Raw genomic sequence first — 20,461 nt, 5'->3', positions numbered from 1 at the left:
TTAGCAGTAATAATAATGATGGAAAACGCTGGCAAATTGCATTTTTTCCCACTTTATTTCCCCCCTCTGCCTTCCCGCGGATGCCTTTGTGCCGGCACAGTCCCCGGTGCCTCCTCACTCCAGTTTGTTGTTGTGCTTCCATTGTCTCCCTGAGGGGAGGTGACCCCGTGTCTGTTGGTTGTATCAGCAGCCCTGCATTGTACTCAGGGGGGGATTTAGACTCTCAAAGCATCTTCCCGCTGCAGCTTTCCCAGCAAACACCCAAAGTGGTATCTCGCCTTTTCTCTCGCTCAGACATTAATCTTGCTCTACCCTTCTACATCAAAAATGCTTGTATTGTCAGGGAGCGCTAATGTTTGCCTCCTATTCACTATATATACACATATATGTATTTTTGTGTCTGAGGGAATCAGTCGAATGCATTGTTCCCAAATCATTGTAATATCTATTTAGAGTGGCAACAGCACTGGCTGCCGATGCTCAGTATTCATGGAGCATAAACCAGCCTTAAGACTTAGAAAAGCTGAAAGGGCTTATCCCTATATTCTTAAACTCCCCTCTTTTATGTTGGTCTTAGGCATTAAGGATAGGATTGTGAATAGCAATTGTTCAACTGCTGCACTGAGAGTGAGTGTGTATACGTGGGTGGGGGTGTTTTATTCCCTGGCAAAATCCTTTCCTTTTCTCCCATTTTTTCAGCTGTAAATATTAACTGTGTTCTTAACTCTTAACGGTGTATGGGACAGAGTAATGTGCTTTTAAGGATATATTATGTGAAAGATTTTCCACTGCATACACTGCTGCTTGAAATAAGAAAAGGCTATTTTATGGAGCCTGAAAACAAATTTGCTACGGCGGAAGAAAAAGAAGAAGAAGGAAAAAAAAAAAAACCAGATAGAAGTTTGCAGTATCAAGTCGTCAGCAAACAATGAAGGAGAGATCTGAAGGGGGCTGGGCGAATCCTTAAAAAATGATTGCATCCCGCTTTTATTTCTTTCTTTCTTTTTTTTTTGTTCCATCGCTATGTTTCAAATCCGTGCTTGGTCTTTCTTCAGAAAGTGTGTAGTGCTAATGCATTTCAAAAGCTCTTTTTCGGAGCACAATAGAATATCGCCGTAGAAGTTTAGCGGTTCCGCTGAAGAAAGTGGCTCAGTCATTGAGAGCTGTACTCCATTGTGCCGGAGCCTAAGACGTTCTCGCTGAAAGTCGCCATCGTTTCTCAGTTTTCACAGCTGCGGCGGGAGTTAAAAGGTTGTCGGAAAAGCTTACATATTCCCGTGTTGCCTTATAACCTGTTACAATAATTACCATCGGGGATCTAATTGTGCGCGAGCTGAACAAGTTTATAAAGGCGACGCGAAGGAGCGCAGATCTCAAGTTGAGGACGGAATCGGCTGTCCTGTAGGTTAGTTTTTACAGACTTGTGACTTCATTTATCTTACGCTAGCCTGTGTGAGCATATGCTTCATTTAGGTGTAAGAGCAGGATTGAGCAGCCCATTACTTGTACTGTAAAGTGCAGCCGACTGTGCGTAATCAAAATGGAGAGCGGCGCTTGGGGGATTGTGACAGCTGCAGCCACTCCTGTTGATATCAAATAAGACCTTCTGAAACCTTAAGGATGAGTTAGCATGAAACAAATTGCTCCTAATTGTCAGGAGGATAAATTGTGACTGTGAGCGTTTGTAATTCTGTCAGCTACCATTCACCCCCTCATCTCCATTCATCTGGGCCCAAGCACTTTAATTGAGAGGGTCTGGACTGGCTGAGTGAATTGGTAATAGAAATAAGGACCCAGTGTGGATATTTTAATCAGCATTGACTTCTGTACCGGGGCAGAAATGAGCCAGCGTGCCATGGAGCGGCGGGCCATCCATCTCCAGAGCCTCAGGTGGAGATGGAGGAGTGGCTTCTCCATCGGATGTGACAGTCAGTCAGGGCTGCTAATGGCTCGCCGCTCGCTCCTGATGGTTATTGGGATTTATGCTCCCCATCAGAAACAATGAAGTTCCCTCTGTGATTCAGCACGGGGGGGGGGGGGGCGCAGGAGGTTACTGCTGTGCACAGGATACCCACTGTGTGTACTGTTACTGCGTTTAATCAAGTACAGTAAGTTTTCTTTCAGAGAGGAACGGCTGTAGTTTCTTCGTACTTTTCAATATGACTCACGTTTGTACACAAAATATGAAGCCAGCCGGCTCTGCCTGAGGTTAAAGAGTCTGCCCCCCGCTCCTCTAAAGCTCACTAATTAAAAAGATAAATCTCATTTTTTTAATCTGTACAAAAACCAAAGAGTAAAAATGACGAGTCTGACATGACGACAGGAACATAAAGAGACGCGTAGTTTTTACGCTTAAGTTTTTGTATTTATCAACCAAACGAGACGTAATGTGTTGATCCGTGAGCTTTCTGCACCTTTCTGCAGAGCCTGTATCTGCTTCCTGCTGCTGGTCTTCAGGCTAACTTAAGCTAACGTCTCCCTGCTGAAGCTACATCTTTAGCAGGGCTCATATTAAACTGTCGTATTTCTACTCAGTCTGAGTACTTCCTCCACCACTGTTTCTCAGTTTTGGTTGTGGTGCTGACGGCCGGATGCGCAGTGCAGATGTCTGCAGTATTCTCACCCCTGACAGCTGAAACAGTCACTGTAGTAGTCCACAAATAGGCCGACAGGACTATTTATAAAATTGGACATCAGGGAACAGATCAGAATGGATGTCTGTTTATTTAGCTGCGGGATATTTGGCGTGGCCCGCACATGCTAACTTCTACATATTCTAATTTGTCCTTGTCATGTTTATCATTAATCTTTGGCCCTGGTTTGCTTGAGACGGGTGATTTGTGGAGATGTCCCCTGGGAGAACTAAAAACATTCTCCAGTATGATAATGGCATTATGCCCGCCTCAGTGAAAATGTGTCATATAAATTATACATTATCAGTGACTACATGCATCATATGTTGATGTGACAGTCCTCATTCTACGGCGAAACACTCGGATGTGTCACTTTTAATGCATTTTCACACTCCCGGGGCTCCAGTTAGGTCACCTATCAAAGCTCAAGTGTGGTCTTTGATTATAAATCATATGAACTGTTCATATTCACTCAGAGAAGAAGAAGTCTGTATATCCAAACAACAATGCAAAAAAAAAAAGAAATAATGCACTTCAATAACATCATTGACGCGGTGGGTTTTATCGAGCTGAATGCAGGATATCTTTCGCCTTACAAGTGATGCACAATCATAATTTTGCCATTATGTGGAGGACGTATTGACAACACGATGCATTAAGTTTTGGAGGTTGTTGGTGACCTGTCTGAGGTGATATTAGCCTCCTTTTCATTAATCATTCGTTTGACAGATGCACAAACTGTTTTAGGCTGTCGCTTGACAAAACTCATCAATCAAATGCTACAGTACAGCACGCTTGATATTATTGAGCATTATTCAGCGTTGTCCCTCACTTTTTGAACGCGGTGGGCTCATATATCAATAACACGCTTTGTTAACGGCCGATTATTTTAACCAGGCGGAATCACAAGATTAACAGGGAATGATTAATCACGAGTTCCTCTTGTTGTTTCATCAGTCCGATGCAGATTCCTTCTTGTAATCGGTGTAACTTTTGCATAAAAAAGCCGAGAGGCTGAGCTCTGGGAGAATCAGCGGACTCATAGGCCTCATTTTGGTGCAGTCGGGAAGAAAAGGGAAGTGGAGACATGCTGCTGGCAGAGATGAATTAGAGCTGTGGAAAAGCACTCTGATACTAGCAGGTGACATTTTTCGCCCTGCCTCTCTCTTCCATTTTCTCTCCACCAAAAAAGGGAACAGAGGGTAAAAAGGGTTGCTTTGTGCGAAATGGGACGAAGTATAAAACATATTCAAAGAAAGTATGAAATTCTCCAACTTCAGAAAGCCATTTAGATCATCCATCCGAGTGACGTAAGGAAAAATAATATACTTGACCCTTTTGTCTGTGCACTTTGAGAAGTTTGTTATAATGGCAAGCCCTGTAATAATTCACTGTACCTCATGTATATTAAGTAGAAATTCACTGGCTTTTATGATAAATTGCCAGGGTAACGCCAGGACACCTCTTTTGCATTTCAATGTGAGAGAGTGTCAGATTCTTATTTCATTACCAGGCGACACATTAGCTGATGGATTTTAATTTTCTTTCTTTTTTTTTTCCTCCTGCCAGCAAGAATCCGCAGAGACCGGGTCGAAACAGAAAGGCTTTGAATATGAGGATAGGTGAGAAATGAAATAAATAAATACAAATCAGTGTCAAGAACCTTTATTGCAATTTTGAGGCCATCACCAAAAAAAAGAAGAAGAAAAAAAGAAAAGGGAAGTCATTTTATGTTCCTTTGCATACCTTTGCGGATTGCCTGTCCGCAGCTTGAAACGATGTATCCCCAACATCACCAGTGGAGCTCTCTTGCTGAGTGGACTGAAAATCAAGGTTTAATTCATATTGTGATAAAAATCTGGACGTGGTTGAATCTGAGACATGCTGAGCAGGGGCAATGTGGAGCAGACGTGAGCGCGTAGCCTTTTCAGAGCGTCGCGCAGCGGGGTGCCGAGCTGCTCCTCAGCCCTCGCCGCCTTCGCCGCAAAGCTAAAAAACTCTGCCGAGGGATTCTCTCTGCTCGGCTGCAGGGAGACGAGCACAAAACACAGGTGCCAAAAGCAATTATCAAATTACCTAAGCCTTTCTTGCTCCTGTTTAATCTGTTTGTAGCAAATCCAGCTAATAATACATGAGGGTATTAACTGTGGCCCTCTGTAGAGGTAATAATTACAGTAGCTCCAGTTTTCAATGAAAGAGAAAGAATGGACTAAACTAGGTCAGTGTGGAAACTCGGCTAAAACATAACTTGTCTTTCAGGTCTTGGCCTTTTGGGTGGAATTCTGCTGGCAGAGGAAAGTAAATGAGAGGTGCTTACAGCTCAACTCGGCATGAACGTGCCCTAAAGCAAGGCACGTAACCTTTGTACTACAGTGCAGCCTCATGAAGCAGCGCCCAGTCATTACATGGTACTGCAGTACTTATACCTGTCAGCACATGACGAGCAAGACGTGTATGTACAGTTCGTGTATTTATGTTCGTCGTATATCATCTGAAGTTGTGAGGAAGTTCCTGGTGGGAAAGGCAGATGAATTCTGGAGTAGAAAATGATTTTGAGAAAACAGCCTCACCGCAGGTCCTGGAGCTTTTGATCGTCACGTGATCTTCATCAACACATGACGTTTCCACAGTTTTCATGGCATTCAGACATTTCCATTTCCTGTGAGTTCTGAGCTCCTCGTCAGAATCAGCTTTATTGGCCAAGTATGTGTGCACATACAAGGAATTAGTCTCCAGCTTAAACACTGGACTCAATGTACTGCATAGAAAAATAAGATGTATAGCTCAAAGAGGACAAAAAAAAGACAAAAAAAGTTAAGTCGTGCAAAAGTAGAATATAAACAATGTATACAAAGAATGATGAGGCAAGAAGAATGAAAATAGAAGAAAAGAAAGTCGATTTTTAGCCTCTTTATAACACATGAACCAGCTCTGATCACGTTAACCTGAACAGGACTGGGCTGCACCGGCTGTTCATTAAACCGTCGCAAAGTTCTTGTAAATTAAGTTTATCGCTGACTAAGTTCTGAGTAACAACATACTTTCAAAGTAATGATTTGTTAAATCGGCACTATTAGAACTGAATAAATGTCTTTAAATGTAAGACTTTCGTGAAAAACATCAAAAGAGGTCAAGCCACGTATTAAACTTAGTTTCCAATCCTTTGTAAATTCAAGTCAAGTCAAATTTTATTTATACATCCCACTATCACAAATTTACCTCAAGCGAGTTAGCAATCATTCATCCTTCGAGTTGGACCGTCGATTCAGATCAGAGAGAAAAAAGTAAGAAATATAGGCATTACTTTGTTTTATTTATACATGGGGAAATATTTTTCAGAATTAACGACATTCATGTGGTTTACAATGTGTGAAAAGCATCGGATAATGCTAACCTAGCTAAAGCTGGGTCATTTAAGCTAATGTTGCTAAAATCTTTCGTCATTTGTGGTGCATTATTTTTGTGCAGTGTGAATTCAATTTGCATCATTAAAGCATTTTATTTAAACACATTGACCACATTTCAACTCTTCGATCCTAACCGATAAATCAAGAAGCTAATGTTGCTCAGTTAGCAGCAGCTACATATTAGCGAGTGTAAATATTTAGTAACAGCTATGTGAGAAGTTTGAGTGGTGCAATCTGTTTTAATTTCAACATTTATCTTATAACTGAGTTTGAACTTAATAGCAGGTGGTGCAATTACCTCCAGGTGCTCCGTGGCCACATTTTTAACTGGATATGTGCAGCAGGATGGTGCACCATCATCACCTCCGTGAACGTAGCTGCTGGTGTTTGGCCAAAACCAGATCTGTATGTTGAATATTTCCAGAACTGCACTCAGAGGAGCAGCATTGCAGCCTCTCTGCCTCCCACATCCGACTATATTCACACTCAATGACAACAAGATCCTCCCTCCTTTCATACCCGGTCCTCTGTCTGTGGAGCGTGTTCCTACCATCCATTGTCACCGCATTAACCGTAGGCTAGCATAAAAGTAATTGGAAACTGATGCAAGCCAAAGCTTCAATTAATGCACCACCAAAGTCCCCGTTCTGTGTAATCGGCAATAATGGTTTCATGTTTGGGAGGGCGTTTGGTCACTCGCATTCAGCACTCACCTCCTGACAGAGACTGTTAAACCCTGCTCAAAATCCCCACTCCACAGTAATCTTCATTTCAGTCATTTTCCTTCTTTTTCCATCTCTGATGACAGCTCCAGTGTCTTCGCATTGCTTGCAGTCAGATCGTGCGCCCGAGTGAACAGGAGGTGTAATTGACTACTGACAACTCAGCGACAGGATTCTTAATTATTACTCTAGGGTATGGTGGCTGGCTGGCCTGGGTTCAGCTCTCTTCCTGAGTATGCTAACAGAGTCATTTTCCTCTTCTCTGTGAATATTGAAATGCAGTTTTGTTCGCTGCACTTCCGCGTCAGACCCCAAGACTTTGAATTTAGGGGATGATTGCAAATGAAATGCATGTGCTGTTAGTTTAATGCTGCACAGATTTTACACCAGTGCACTGCAGGCTACAGAAGTGGGTCTCTGGCGCTACAACCGTGTCAATTGCTGACCCTATCAGCGCTGCAACAAGCTGGTGCATTAACAAGATATCACAGTTGTCCTTTGTGAGAACTCTGAATCTGATGTACATGTTTGATTTGTGACTATTACTTAAAAATATGTGATTTTTAGGCTCCAAACATGAGACTACATGGTACCTTTTGTTTCCTTTGCATCTGTGTGTCAATACTTCATCTGCCCTCGCAGTGATAAGACGTTACACTAACGCTTCTTCTGCTACTAGTGCTGCACAAGAGCATAATTCCTCTGGTCCTTGCCTGTTTGTGCCTGCACTGGGCCTGCTCAGTGTGATAGAGCAGAGTAAAGCGGGTGAGCATCGCTTTGTGCTGCAGTCTGTATCTTTTGTGCGGGTGGATATGGAAGAGGGCGTGAAACAATTGGACAAAATGGCCCTAATGTGCTTAAAGAATCTTCTGTCTTTAATCAAAGCTCACACACATGCACCACAAAGGCAGACAGAGCAAACCCAATTCTCCGCTGCTTCTTCCGAGTGACTGTTCCTCTCCTGGCTTCAGTGCTTCTCCTCTTTGTGCTGGAAATCAGGATCAGGTTGGCTTTGTGGGGTTTTTTTCTCAACTGTCATCCTCGTAGATTCATTGCCTCATCTCTTAAGGAAGGGACAACAGGGATTTGGCTTTAAGAGCAGACAGCAAAGTGTAACTTTGTATATGTGTTGTCGTGATTATATCCCATTGTTTGATCCCTTGATCCACTCAGAAGTCATAATTTGCCAGCCACCGATTTCTCATTTGCATCATGTCCCAAAAAGCAGCTGGAATGGAAAGTAAATAGTCATAATTAAAAGTAAGTTGACCATTAGATAATTGGTCAATGTCCAGTCATAGCTTAGCAATAGTGACTCTGTGCAAGCTTAGCTTTTCCCCTCATGACAAAGTCGTGAAAGTCTTTGAAAAGTAATTTCTTTTATTTTAGCCTCTCAAAAAACACAAGAGTGGAGCTGTGAGGAAAGCGTTAGCATGTCCAGCTAACAAGCTTAGTGCCCACAGTAGGCCTGTTTCTGCAAAGGCCAAGGAGCAATGAGCATGTGCTAGCTAGACAAGCACGTCCACTGTGTAGCTGGATGCTAGCAGAGTTTAGGCTAATGTTAGCAGCACTATTGGATTTGGAGAAGTTTGCACTCCACCATACCTCAGTCAACATTACCTGAGAGAGCGTTACGTTTGCCAATCAGTGTTTTCTTTTGTTATGTTAACAGTGAACACGAAGAGCGAGTCAAACAGCAAAGCAGGGTTACGTCAATACGAAGTCTCGTCTTCTGTATCACACTTCCAGACTAACGACGGAATCTCTGCACTGCAGTTCAGGAACGATGCTGCTTTCTTTCCGTGTCTTCCTCGTGGATCATCAGCTGGTGACGACGTGACCTTGGCCTGTCCAAAATAATCTGAACTAAATAGAGCGTGAGGTGCAGACTACTTCCAGTGAACATTTCAGTATGCAAACACTGGACACATGTCCCACAATGCAATGTGGCAATCATGACACGACCAAGCATTAAATGTCACACAAGCTTATACGCTGCATATTAAAAAACAAAAGTCTGAATAACGGTAGTTGCTGAACTTTTCCAGTAATTTAAGGACTATTTGGCGGCGAAAATTCCGGCGAGATCCACAGCGAGTTCGTCTGTGGCTCGTTCTTCATTTATATCCTGGAATGATCCAGGATGGTGTGATTACTTCTCGATAAGGGATTGCAAATGCATGGAGAGGTGAGGTGGGTTGGCTCGGGTTACCAAAGCGGCGTGAGCATCACCTCCGGCTGACCAGTACGTTTGAAAAGAGAAGTTTATTCAGACTAAACATGTCGAACGATAGCACACACGGAGTGCACGGTATGGAACTTCGGACGGGCCCTCGGCGGTTAGCTATCGGTCAGCCGTGACTTTAAACGCACTCGGGCTTTGTTTATGATCACCTCTCAGTCCGTGTGGTTACAGTGATTATCAGATGGCCCATTGACATCACGCCTCTTTATTCCGGGTGCTGCCTATCCGGCACAGTTAAGAGATCAAGAGAGCGATCAGAAATGGCGGCTCATCTCATCTGTAATTTGACGATGAAATAGATGGCAATGAAAGGAAAAAAGGGGAGCATACCTGGGAGCGTAGAAAGCATGATGGCTGCCTCATGACCGCTCCTCTTGCCCTCAGTGTAACATTCAGGGGAAGAGTGTCCCTTTGTTATCGCCCCCCTCTCCCTGGCAATTATCACAAACTCCACTTCCCCTGCCCTCCGGAGCCCAGAGAACTGAGCGGCCGGAGTGGGAGAATAGCTACATTTATAATTTTTTTCTTCTCTTTCCATAGATTAATTTTCGAGGAAGCCCTGTCACTGCTGTACAGGAAAGCGGAGAGAGAGGAATAGAGTGTAAAAAGGGGGGAGACGGGGGGGTGGGGGGTGGGGGTGGAGAGATTGGGGCTACGGTGCACGAGCCTTCTCGCTTTTTCGTTTTCGTTTTTTTTTTTCTTGACAGATCATTTTCCATGCAGGGGTATCAGGGGGTCTGGCCGATAATTGGCATGCAGATTGCAGCTGATGGCGTCCCGCAACAGAAGAAAAGAACTGGCTAGTTAGAATAATGAGCCGGGCTGCCTGATGGATGGGCGAGGGAGGAGGTCATACAAAATGTTTCAGACACAATTCCTAACCCCCACCTCCCCCGTCTTCCCCTCCCAACCGCACCGCTACCTGCACCTCCCATTTTTATTTTTCTATTTTTCACAAAGCCCTGATATTTCATTATTTCCTCCTCTCTCTGCCATTCTAGGGCAATGAAAGCGTCCCATCTTCCTCTTTCTTCCCCTCTCTTTCATTTTTTTCCCTCCTCGCTGCCCAGCTGTGAACACTTCCTTTGCGCTGTGCAGAATTGTTTGCTAGCGCGCTGTGACAGAACAGTTTTGGGTACGCGGAGCCTCTAAAATGTCACAACTCATTAGGAGCCTGACACCCTTAAGAGACTCTAGTGTTTTAATTACAGTAAAGGAGTTAATTACTGGCCTCTCAATGGATTTCTCTTTCTCACCCTCTGCTAGCGAGCAGAGTCCAAGTTTCCAATACAGGAAGCAGGCCCGAGAATGAGCTCACCAATGTCAGGAATGTACTTTTTGTTGAAAACTTTCAATGGATTTGCAGGTGCGATGAGTGTGTCGCTCTTTCTTGATTGTTATTCTTATTGATGAATTCCATTTTGAAGTCAGACGTCCTGCACTGGGATCAGCTCGTCATCAAAGGACGTAGTGATAATGGATGCCTAAACACTGTGAAATCGCTCTAAAGTAAATATGATCTCTCATGTGAAGATGGAAACGGCTGATTCAGATTCTTCGGATGAGTCACTGTTGGTATTAGATCCCAGGCCTTCCCTTCACAAAGCCTGTTTTACCTCTTCGCCACCCTCTGGGTTGCATTTTATTGTTATTTCCTCTAATCCTTGCAGCTTTACAGATAATTAACCCAGACTGTCATTTTACCCTGCACGTCACTGCACTTTTGATCTACCTTCCAGGTCAGGTAGCTCGCTAAACAGAGGAATTACAATAGCCTGTAAGTGTTATTAAGCACCTCGTTGTGCATGAGAGGATCAAGCACTTTTGCTTGTTTCGTTTGTTTTACTGGCACATTTTGCTGACTGATCTTTATTTCTGCCTCAGTGCACCACCCAAGAGTACACTGTGGTGTTTTAGGTACAAGTATAAATATGAGCAAAGTGCAGCTGCACACTGAAGTATTTTATGCAGTAAATATATGTGTAAGTCTTTCAGGTCATGCACCTCAAGCTTGAGCTTGATAATCAGCAATGGAAAGTAATGAAGTACTTTTATGCTACTTTTTTGTACTTTTACTTCACTACATTTTAGAACTTTTCTGACAACAACTGCAATAAGTGTTTGATATATGATAATCCATTCACTGCTACGACTTAATGAGTACATAATGATTACATAAAAGACCAAATGCTGAACTGTTCTGCTCATCAACACTCAAAGATCTGAGGTTTTTTATTGTGCGTAGACCTTTAAGTACACTTAATTTGCCACTTTTGCAGTGTGAATGTACACAAAACCTGCATAGAACTAATATATGATATGGAATTGGGCCACAGCGAACGATTGGTCCTTTCAGGCTGATTTTTAAATGCATCTCAGGGAGAAAGGTAGCACGTTAGTTTTTCATCTTAGAAATGTTAGAAATGTTATGAAAATGCTGCCGTATGGCCACTTCGTTCTGCCATCAGCGTCACTGATGCACTGAACGCGAGCGGCTCTGCTGCCGCGCAGGAAAATAAAGTTGGTGGAAAAAGTTGGATGCAAGAGAAAAAGGAATCTCGTCAGTGTTTGATCAAGCCCTGCGGCTGCTGCAGCTCTCCCAGCAGCTCTGCAAGCTTAATCTCACTTGCACCCTCATCAACACAACACAGAAGGGAACAAATTTACTGTTTCATCCTCATTCTTCCATGCACGCTAAGGAGCTGTATACAGTACACACCAGATCAAAGCCTTAATTGAAAAATAATTATAGGTACTTAATCATAGAAAGCACTGGGCTAATTGAAGTGAAAACAAGGAGGCAAACGCAGACCCTCAGAATCGTGGCAGAAAGAGGATATTGTAAAAGCTTCTTCTTCAATCCCCATTGTCTTCCAGATTAAATAGGAGAGGGCTATTAGCAGAGTTAATTGGCTCTCTAATTTAGATCTCGCCCCACTGAAAGCATAACGGATGCGAGCCTGTCGACCAATGATGTGTGCACTCTGTCACACTGTCCTGCTGGACTGTGATTGGTTAATTGCTCGGGGATTTTTGAAGTTTTCTCTCATTCTTCAAACGTAACAGATTTGTGTGTTGCGGGGGTGCGTCCGTCTCCCCGGCTGCCCAGGTGCTGCTCATTGTTTGGAGGTTTGAAGTGGGTGAGAGTGGGAGGCTGGATGACTCGCTCTGCTTTCTGGCTCACATGAAAACTGTTTTTTAAACCTAACGCCACAGAAGTTTTAATTCATCCTGATGTCTGTCCTTTCCACCCGTATGGACAGACAGAAATATGTACTCAAATCCTGATTGTCCTCCTCCTGACCCGCTCATATTTCGCAGAGTTGCTGATGCCCTCAGAGAAATGGCACATTCACTCCAGGCCTTGTTAACGTGACAGGCCCTCTTATCACACTCCCAGCAAGTCTGCTCCCCGCTGCGGCAGCCGGCTGCGTTCCCTGCACTCACTCTGCCCTCTAGTGTCCGTCCACGGGCAGTGCACTGATTACTGAATAAAAATCCATTTACAGTAGACACCCAAAAGGTGGAAGAAAGTAAATGGGCCATTTTTCTGCCATTTTCCGAGACAGCCTTTCATCATTTCAGCACATCTCTTTCTAGTGTTTTCTTATTGTACCCTGAGTGGTAATGGAGCTCTTGACTGGAGTTCAAAATAGAAGCTGGTGTGGAAATTTTCTTTCAAGGTCTGTCACCCAAACTTTTTTTTTTTTAACAATGTCAGAGAAAATGACAGCAGATTATCCTGCATGCTGGCTATATGGCATATTTGGGACTGCATCAGGGAGGACTCACTGTCAAGTTTAATCCTTTAATATAATATTTTCCCCTTTTGTTTCTGCTGAATTTAAGGCTGGTTGGTTGCTTAAAGGTTGGTTTGTTGCGCCACCATTTAGGACCAAACTGATGTATCTCAACGACTTCTGGACGGACTGCCATGAAAGTCGTGGTCCACACATGATGAATGCTAATGACTTTGCTGATCTGATTTTTCATGGACCCTCACAGCCACTATCCAACTCTGTCTGCCTCATAATGAAGCATTTTGCAGCTGAGACACGTGAGGACGTCACTAGTAGTTCTTTTCAGTAGCAGCATCGGAGCCTGTCAGCCATAGGATTACGTAATCACTGAAAAATCTCTCAACTTAGTCAAACTCTGAACAGCAAAGGCTGCATATAAAGTGTTAGCTTAAAGCTAACGCACAGTCGATGCATTGCCCAGCCAACACAAAATGTTCCTAACAGATTTCTATGTGCTGACTTTCCCACAACGTTTTAAAAATGTCGCCTCATATTTTAATAAGTTTCACTGCCTGAAAACACCTTTAAGACAACGCTGTCACCACAGCCGACGTCGTCAGAGATTAACATTCTAGCTCTAGTTAGCAGTAAACATGTCAGCAGATTAGGTTGCTAGCGGTCATGCTAGCCCTGCTACCCATCGGTCATGTGACCCTCGCCTTGCAGGTCATACCAGTCTGTCAGATTCTCACAGTTATTTCCACTGGAGTCACCAGAGACCAAAACAGAGCAAATAGGAGAGAGGACGTTGGTCTCAGCACCAATCGTCCAAATGATCTGCAGCTATTCACTGGAGCTCATTGGAGCAGAAAACAACTTTTACATCTCCAACGTAAAGTTCTGTGGGTTTGAACATGATTTGGCTGCAGAGCTGGAGTTTCTATTGGCTGGCCTGCTGCTAGGCTGCTGCTTGCTAAGAGGTATAACAACACTCAGTGTTGATTTAGTGCTCCTTCCAATGCTTAAGAAATCATTCTTCTTCACAGAAGAACAAACATCTTTACAGTGAATGCATCTTATGATCGCAGCTCCTCGGCAAATAACCGTGTGTGAAGTAGCTTCTCTTTTCATGTATATTTGTAAGAGCAGCTCATGACGAGTAAACAGTGGCTCCTACAGATGCTGGAAAAGTTGTTTGCTCAAGGTTCAGCCTGCTGGGAGACAAATGGCTTTGCACAGCAGACAGCAAAATCATTAGCGCAGCACGCAGCATGCTAATGTTACTTCTGTAGACAGTGGCCAGATCAGACCGCCTGTGTGTGTGTGTGTGTGTGTGTGTGTGTGTGTGTGTGTGTGTGTGTGTGTGTGTGTGTGTGTGTGCGCTTCTCTGGGTGGGTCATTTGAACTACTTTCACAATACTTTGAACAGTGATTTCCTGTGCAAAGAGTGACCTGAGAGGCCAAGTCTGCCTTTAAACACATTAGTTTAACCTCATTCACGGCTTCTCTTCAGCTCCTCGATTGTCCTCTCAGCAGCTTGATTAATTATCTATGTAGGACTTGCAATGAGGGTAAATGCTGAGATTCTGGTAATTTTTTGCAAAATAAATAGTTACTTTTAAAGTGGGTGTGTATTGATATTTACAGTATTTATATATATATACACACACACTCACATACATATATAGAATTGTCACATTGCTGTCAAATTGCTAAATAGTATTTGAATTTAGAAATTAATGGGTTTGAATGAAAAAGTGCATCTTTTACCATCAGCAGGCAGAATAACTTCATTAGGAAAGAATGAAAAAATCTGGTTTATCATGATAAACAATCAAATCTTGTTTAAAAAGCAATAATCATAAAAACTTTATTCATATAGAACTTTTCTTAGCAATTCGCTTCACATCCGGCGCCGCCTGACACTGATGCTTGACTTTAGCAAAGGCACAATTCTGTTCTTTACTTCATATGTAAATACTCTGAACAGGACTCCGACCCAGTTTCGATTCAGTCCCGGTGTCTCACATGTTCCCGTCGACATATCAGCCGCAGGCAAATTGGTTTCAGTTCACCACAATCATATCAGTATTTGCTTTTGCTCGACTGGCTGCTGGTGATACTGAGCGCTCACCTCAACAACACTGTCATCTAGTATCGTTTAACGCGGCCTGTCGATGTTCAGCTTCAAAAACAAAACAGTTTAAAGTCGCAAATGTGGACATGAAAGCAGAAAAATAGGTTCAAAGTTCTCGTAAAGAAGCTTTACGACTGGCTCTGATAAATCAAGAATACGAAGATATTAATGGCATGAACAAACCAACTGAGCGAACAATAACATGCCCTTTGTGGTTTAAAGCTCACATTAATGCCTTATTCAGGGACTTTCCATACATCTTCTGATCCCAGATAAAACCAGTGTAATTCTCAGAGGGTTACTTTGGAATTTTGCGAAGTCGACAAACAGAAAAGAAAAAGAAAATGGAGCTTTAAATGTGAGAAAATATTTACATGTCTGGGTGTCCTGGCTGGTATTGCCACATGCCAGCCCTTCCCATCACATTCAGGTTTCCCATCATGAGGATATGACTCAAACACGATGCTGTGAACGGGATTCAGTATGCTTGATGTGCGTGTTTTTGTCAGCCATTAAAAGATAAGACGCACGTCTAAAGTCAGGAGATAAAAAACATGAATGACAGATACAATTATTCAGATGTACAGGCAAGAACAGCTTTTTTAAAGCTCCTGAAATAGGTATTTCCCTAAAACATTAAATATTAATGACTAATAAGCAACAATCCAAGGTAAAATTTAGGAAGAAACACTGTCAGGTCTTATTTATCAAAGGTATAGTTTGATGTTTTGGAAATATGCTTATTTGCTTTAAGTTAGACCACTAAAGTTAGAGGTTTGTACAGTAAATATGGAGCCACAGCCAGCAGCTGGTTAGCTTAGCTTAGCACAAAACAGGACACAATATGTTGATGAGTGAGCTGGTTGGAGGATTTCGTTACCTTGCTACAAAACCACACTAGCTGTGCTCCAGTTTTCAGTCTTAATGCTAAGCTAAGCTAAGCTAACTGGCTGCTTGGCGTAATCTTTTATTCAATAGGCAGATAAGAGAGTAGAAACTCTTAAGTTTCAAGCAAATAAGCACATTTCCCAAAATGTTAAGAGCTGAAAACTAAACTGCTTCATCAGGACTGTGTGCGAGTGGTTCGATCAGATTTGATATTTGATTGACAGCAGCCGTCAGCAGCAACTGTTTTGGAGTGAATAAACGAGGCTACGCAGACGTCACCTGACTTACTCCTTTGCTCCTGTCGTATTTACGATATAAATAAACGTAAATATGGGTAGCGTAATAATGTACTTTGGGTTATGCGCATGCAGCTAAATCACAATGGTTCGGACCAATCAGCATCCTATAAGGAACTGAGGAGCTGGTTTAGTTTGGAAGAAGGGAAAAACACCGATGGCGGCTCCTGAAGAGGTTTGCTGCTGCTACAGAATTTGAAAGAAAGAAAACATGTTTTCGCTCTTCTCTCGACTTCAGACTGCAACAGTTTCGCTCTCCTGTTACGTCATGTGGTTCGTTGATCTGATTGGCTGAAGTTAACCCTTTTCCAAACAGTTTCCAAAGACGACTTCTCGAAACACAAAAACAAATACTCAAATTTTTCATGTGAAATAACCGAAGCTGTTGTAACTTTGGAGGGAACGTGTGTCTTCATGCGTCGCTCAGAGTAAAGAGCTGATTGAGGAAGTAGATTTTCAGCTGATGGATGGTTTGAACTCAAAACAGCTTCAACCAATAAAAGTTTGGGTTCAAGGTGCAGCAGCAGTAATCATGGTCCTTTTTGAATAAGCCTGCTAACGTTCAATCAGCCGGTCAATGGTCAAGAATTTGAGGTTTCTATTAAAACGACAGGGACTCCTGACAGTCAGCAGTCAGAACCACCTCATGGTCACCGTTCACCAGAGTCAGTCAGCAACATCAACCACAATCTCTTCAGACCAACACGCTCCACCCAGCTCCTCCTGTGTTTGGCTGGGCTGTGTGCAAACAAGCAGGGTCACTGGCGAAGTCCTTCTTGACTTCACACCTGCTGATATCATATTCAAACACACAGCCGCAGCGCCGAGGAGAAGCCGTTAGCGTTTCCATCACAGCGTTTGAGACGAGGCAGCACGATGGCAGCGACTCTCTGTCAGGTGATGGGCTTCCTGCTCAGTTTGTTAGGGGTGGCGGGAATCATCGCCGCCACGGGGATGGACCAGTGGGCGACGGAGGACCTCTTCGACAACCCCGTGACCGCCGTGTACTCGTATTCGGGCCTGTGGAGGTCGTGCGTTCGGCAGAGCTCCGGCTTCACCGAGTGTCGGCCGTATTTCACCATCCTGGGACTGCCAGGTATTCTTACCTTTACGTTATCATCGTCATTAAGTTAGCATGAAGAAATGTGTTTATCATAATTAAGCAACATGGATGACGATGTGTTTTTACGGTGTAATATTTCTGTGCTTTATTCTGCATTTTTTTTCCATTAAACTGGAATATTGTTCAATATGCAACTTGAAATGAGCAGTTACATCCTCAAGCTGTGATTGGTTTAAAAAATGATCAAGAGAGAGGATCAATATGCGGAACGGCTTCAGCTGTGTTTCCTCAGAATGATGGGAAATTAACCCTGAAGGGTCAAAGCCCCTCCTTTGTCACTCAGAGGTGGACGCTCTCATCGCCACCGTTTCCTGAAACTGGGACAAAGCCTACTGAAAGTTTTGGGTAAACATGTGATAAGAGCCGTTCCGTATCGAAGCGCACGCACTGATAAGCGCTGGCACACGCGGACGCTGCCATTTCACGACTTCCGCGACATCGGTTGGCTAACGTTGTTTGAGCGGGACGTCTAAAATGGCTGCCTCGATGATTCAGTTAATAGGATTCATGTTGTCCGCGTTGGGCCAATTCTTAATATCAGCCGCAACAGCAATGGACATGTGGAGCTTACAGGACCGATCCTTTACAGTCGTTACAAACGTGTACACTTACTCTGGGTTATGGAGGTCGTGTGTGGGGACGGCGTACGGGACGACACAGTGCAGGCCTTATTTTACCATACTGGGACTGCCAGGTAAGAGAATTACCCTCCGAGAGAAAGAGACACTTATCGAGTATTTCTCCACGTGTTGGATTAAGGAGACTTTTTCCAAAGGACCTTGGAAGGTACTTTAGAATATTTGGGAGGTTTTAGGGCAGATTTCCTCCGTTTCCCGCCTGCATAAAAATGCAGTCGACTGCAGAAAAGATGGTGTCTCTCTGGAATCAAATGGAAATTTGATGAGACGTCCAAAGCTTAGCTGAGCAAGCACAAGCTTTACCGGAGTGTCACACAATGTAAAGTACATTTCCACACTCTGTGCTTAACAGCTGAATGCAGTGTAGAGCATATTGTATATAAGGCCTTAAAGGATTAAGGCGAGAATAGCACGGGGACAATATCTGAGGCCACTGAAAGGCGGCATTTAGGTCAGTGTGTTTTATGACAGGCTGCCTTATTTTATTCATTCTGACGTCGCTGCTGCTGGAAGGAAACACGGCTGCACTTTTGTTTTTCTCACTTTACTTTTTTGACTTTGATTAATGTCAGTGTTGAGCTCTTTAAAGAACGTTTCTGACACAGGAACAGTATTTTTAGGAGATTTTAGCAAATTGTTTTTCTTGTAAATGTGCTTCTATCTGTAAGAACATATGAACAAACAGTAAATCTGTGTATTTGTGCGTGTGTGTCTGAGCAGTTCATGAACTGATTTGTTGGTTTTTTATCCCGTAAAGCTCCTTAAACTGCTTCTGTGTGAGATGGAGCTGAAAAACTGGCAAAGATGAAGAACTCAGCGAGCTTTGATTTGATGTCTGAGATGAAAAACCAAGTGAGGGTATCTCACCTGTCAGTCACACAGTGTCTTTAGTGGACTATTTAAATAAAAGTAGTACTATCACAGTGTATAAATACTCTGTTCCTGCATTCAGGAACAGAGTTAGGAAAGGAAATGTATGAAAGTCTTGTTTCATATTATTCTTTTTATCATTATTGATGCATTAATGTTTAAGCATCAGGTTTGATGTACTTCTGCAGTACTTCTTCTAAACGGTGTAACTTTGACCCTCAGCCCTGCTCCAAGCCGTCCGCGCCCTGATGATTGTCGGGATCGTTCTCGGCGCCATCGGCTGCCTGATCGCCATATTTTCTCTGAAGTGCCTGAAAATGGGGAACATGGAGGACAACATCAAAGCCACGATGACCCTGACGGCCGGCGTCATGTTCCTTCTGGCAGGTGCAGTAATCTTTTGTTCACAGCGTCTCGTTGTTTCAGCCGTTTGGCGTTGGCTCCATGGTTTGCTCTTTGTGTTCAGGGGTCTGCGGCATCGCTGGCGTGTCCGCCTTTGCTAACTTGATCGTGCAGAGTTTTCGGTTCACCACGTACGCCGACGGAGGGTACGGTACGTTCGGAGGAGGAGTTGGTGGACTCACGGGAGCTCTGACTCCGAGGTAAAGTCAAATTAAGATGTTTGATCTGTGACGGCGCCTTGCGACGGCTTCCGGTAACGGCGGTCTCCTCTCAGGTACACTTTCGGCCCCGCTCTTTTCGTGGGCTGGATCGGTGCAGCTATCCTGGTCATCGGAGGCGTCTTGATGTCTCTGGCCTGCCGTGGGATGACTTCAGACAACAAGCAGCGGTACGCTCCATCACTGAACCAAGCAGTAACTAATCTGTGACCTTTTCTGGCCTTTAACTGAGCTTCTCTGCTGCTCTGCGGTGAAGTAACAGAGATGAGAAAGCTGCTACATAGATCCAACGGAAACGTCAGAAATGCTAAATACTAGTGCAGATTAAATGTCCGTGAAAGCACTTAAAGACAGAAATCTTGGCTTCGGACAAAGCTGGACAACAATATTAAGCATATTCTGAATATTTCGTTCTGCTGTGGGCAATAAAACTCTTAGTTCCTTTCACAGTTAAGGACACACACTCAGCAAAATGTAAATGAAGCCCTTTGCTCGTCTTTTTCTCTGCATATGTAACGCAGAGTTGCAGATTTTTGCGAGGCTGCTTCCAAAGCGATGCTCACAGAGTGCTTCTGCTCTCCTCCTGCTCTCGCTTCGTTCCAGTCCTTCGTCGTGTTTTCAGTGGTGTTGATGGTGGAGCTCCATCAGCTGGTGTTTTATTTCACGCTGCTCGTGTTGTCATCCTCTTCAGGTACGACGGGATGGCCTACAAAGCCGCCTCTCAGCACACGGCCTACAAGTCCGACATCAGACCCCGTCCAGTCTACAACGACTCCTACAAGGCCCAGAGCGTGGACGGACGACACTCCAACCAGAGATTCGACTACGTGTAGAATCACTTTACGCTCTGTCTTTTTTATTGTCCACAGCTCCGTCGTTCTGAGTTTCTCGCTTGTTTTTTGTGGGAAAAGTGGTTGTTTTTTTATTTCTCTGTACTTTAATCTTCTTTTTTAATATCATCATATAATTCCAATTTTGAAAAGCTGTGATTTTTGTTTTGTGTTATTTTCAGTTTTTGTGTAATATCCTATGTTGTCTAATTCAGGATTCACCATCATAAAGATAATGAGCAGCCTGGAGGAAGCTGCAGCAGCTCAAGCTCGTGTTCACGCCCACTACCTGCCAGGTGTAGCTGACTGAAG

The 20,461-nt window shown here is 43.6% G+C and overlaps 1 protein-coding gene across 1 annotated transcript; it reads left to right on the top strand.

The window, feature by feature from the left end:
* Positions 1-16,944: 16,944 nt before the first annotated feature.
* LOC139330517 (claudin-18-like) lies at positions 16,945-20,152 on the top strand. Its single transcript, XM_070961460.1, has 5 exons — positions 16,945-17,164; positions 18,922-19,086; positions 19,166-19,301; positions 19,376-19,489; positions 20,011-20,152. Exons 1-5 carry the CDS (start codon positions 16,945-16,947, stop codon positions 20,150-20,152), a joined length of 777 nt encoding a protein of 258 aa, XP_070817561.1.
* The last annotated feature ends 309 nt before the right edge of the window (positions 20,153-20,461 follow it).

The sequence above is a fragment of the Chaetodon trifascialis genome, chromosome 4, assembly GCF_039877785.1.
Source record: "Chaetodon trifascialis isolate fChaTrf1 chromosome 4, fChaTrf1.hap1, whole genome shotgun sequence".
NCBI lineage: Eukaryota > Metazoa > Chordata > Actinopteri > Chaetodontiformes > Chaetodontidae > Chaetodon > Chaetodon trifascialis.
This window is presented reverse-complemented; position numbering and strand designations above follow the sequence as displayed.

What these genes read in the sequence shown, in the direction of transcription:
- LOC139330517 (XM_070961460.1), top strand. Translation starts at nt 16,945, where the DNA reads ATGGCAGCGACTCTCTGTCAGGTGATGGGCTTCCTGCTCAGTTTGTTA. An exon ending in CACCATCCTGGGACTGCCAG is followed by an intron (nt 17,165 to 18,921) that starts GTATTCTTACCT and finishes TTTGACCCTCAG; the next exon opens with CCCTGCTCCAAGCCGTCCGC. An exon ending in ACTTCAGACAACAAGCAGCG is followed by an intron (nt 19,490 to 20,010) that starts GTACGCTCCATC and finishes CATCCTCTTCAG; the next exon opens with GTACGACGGGATGGCCTACA.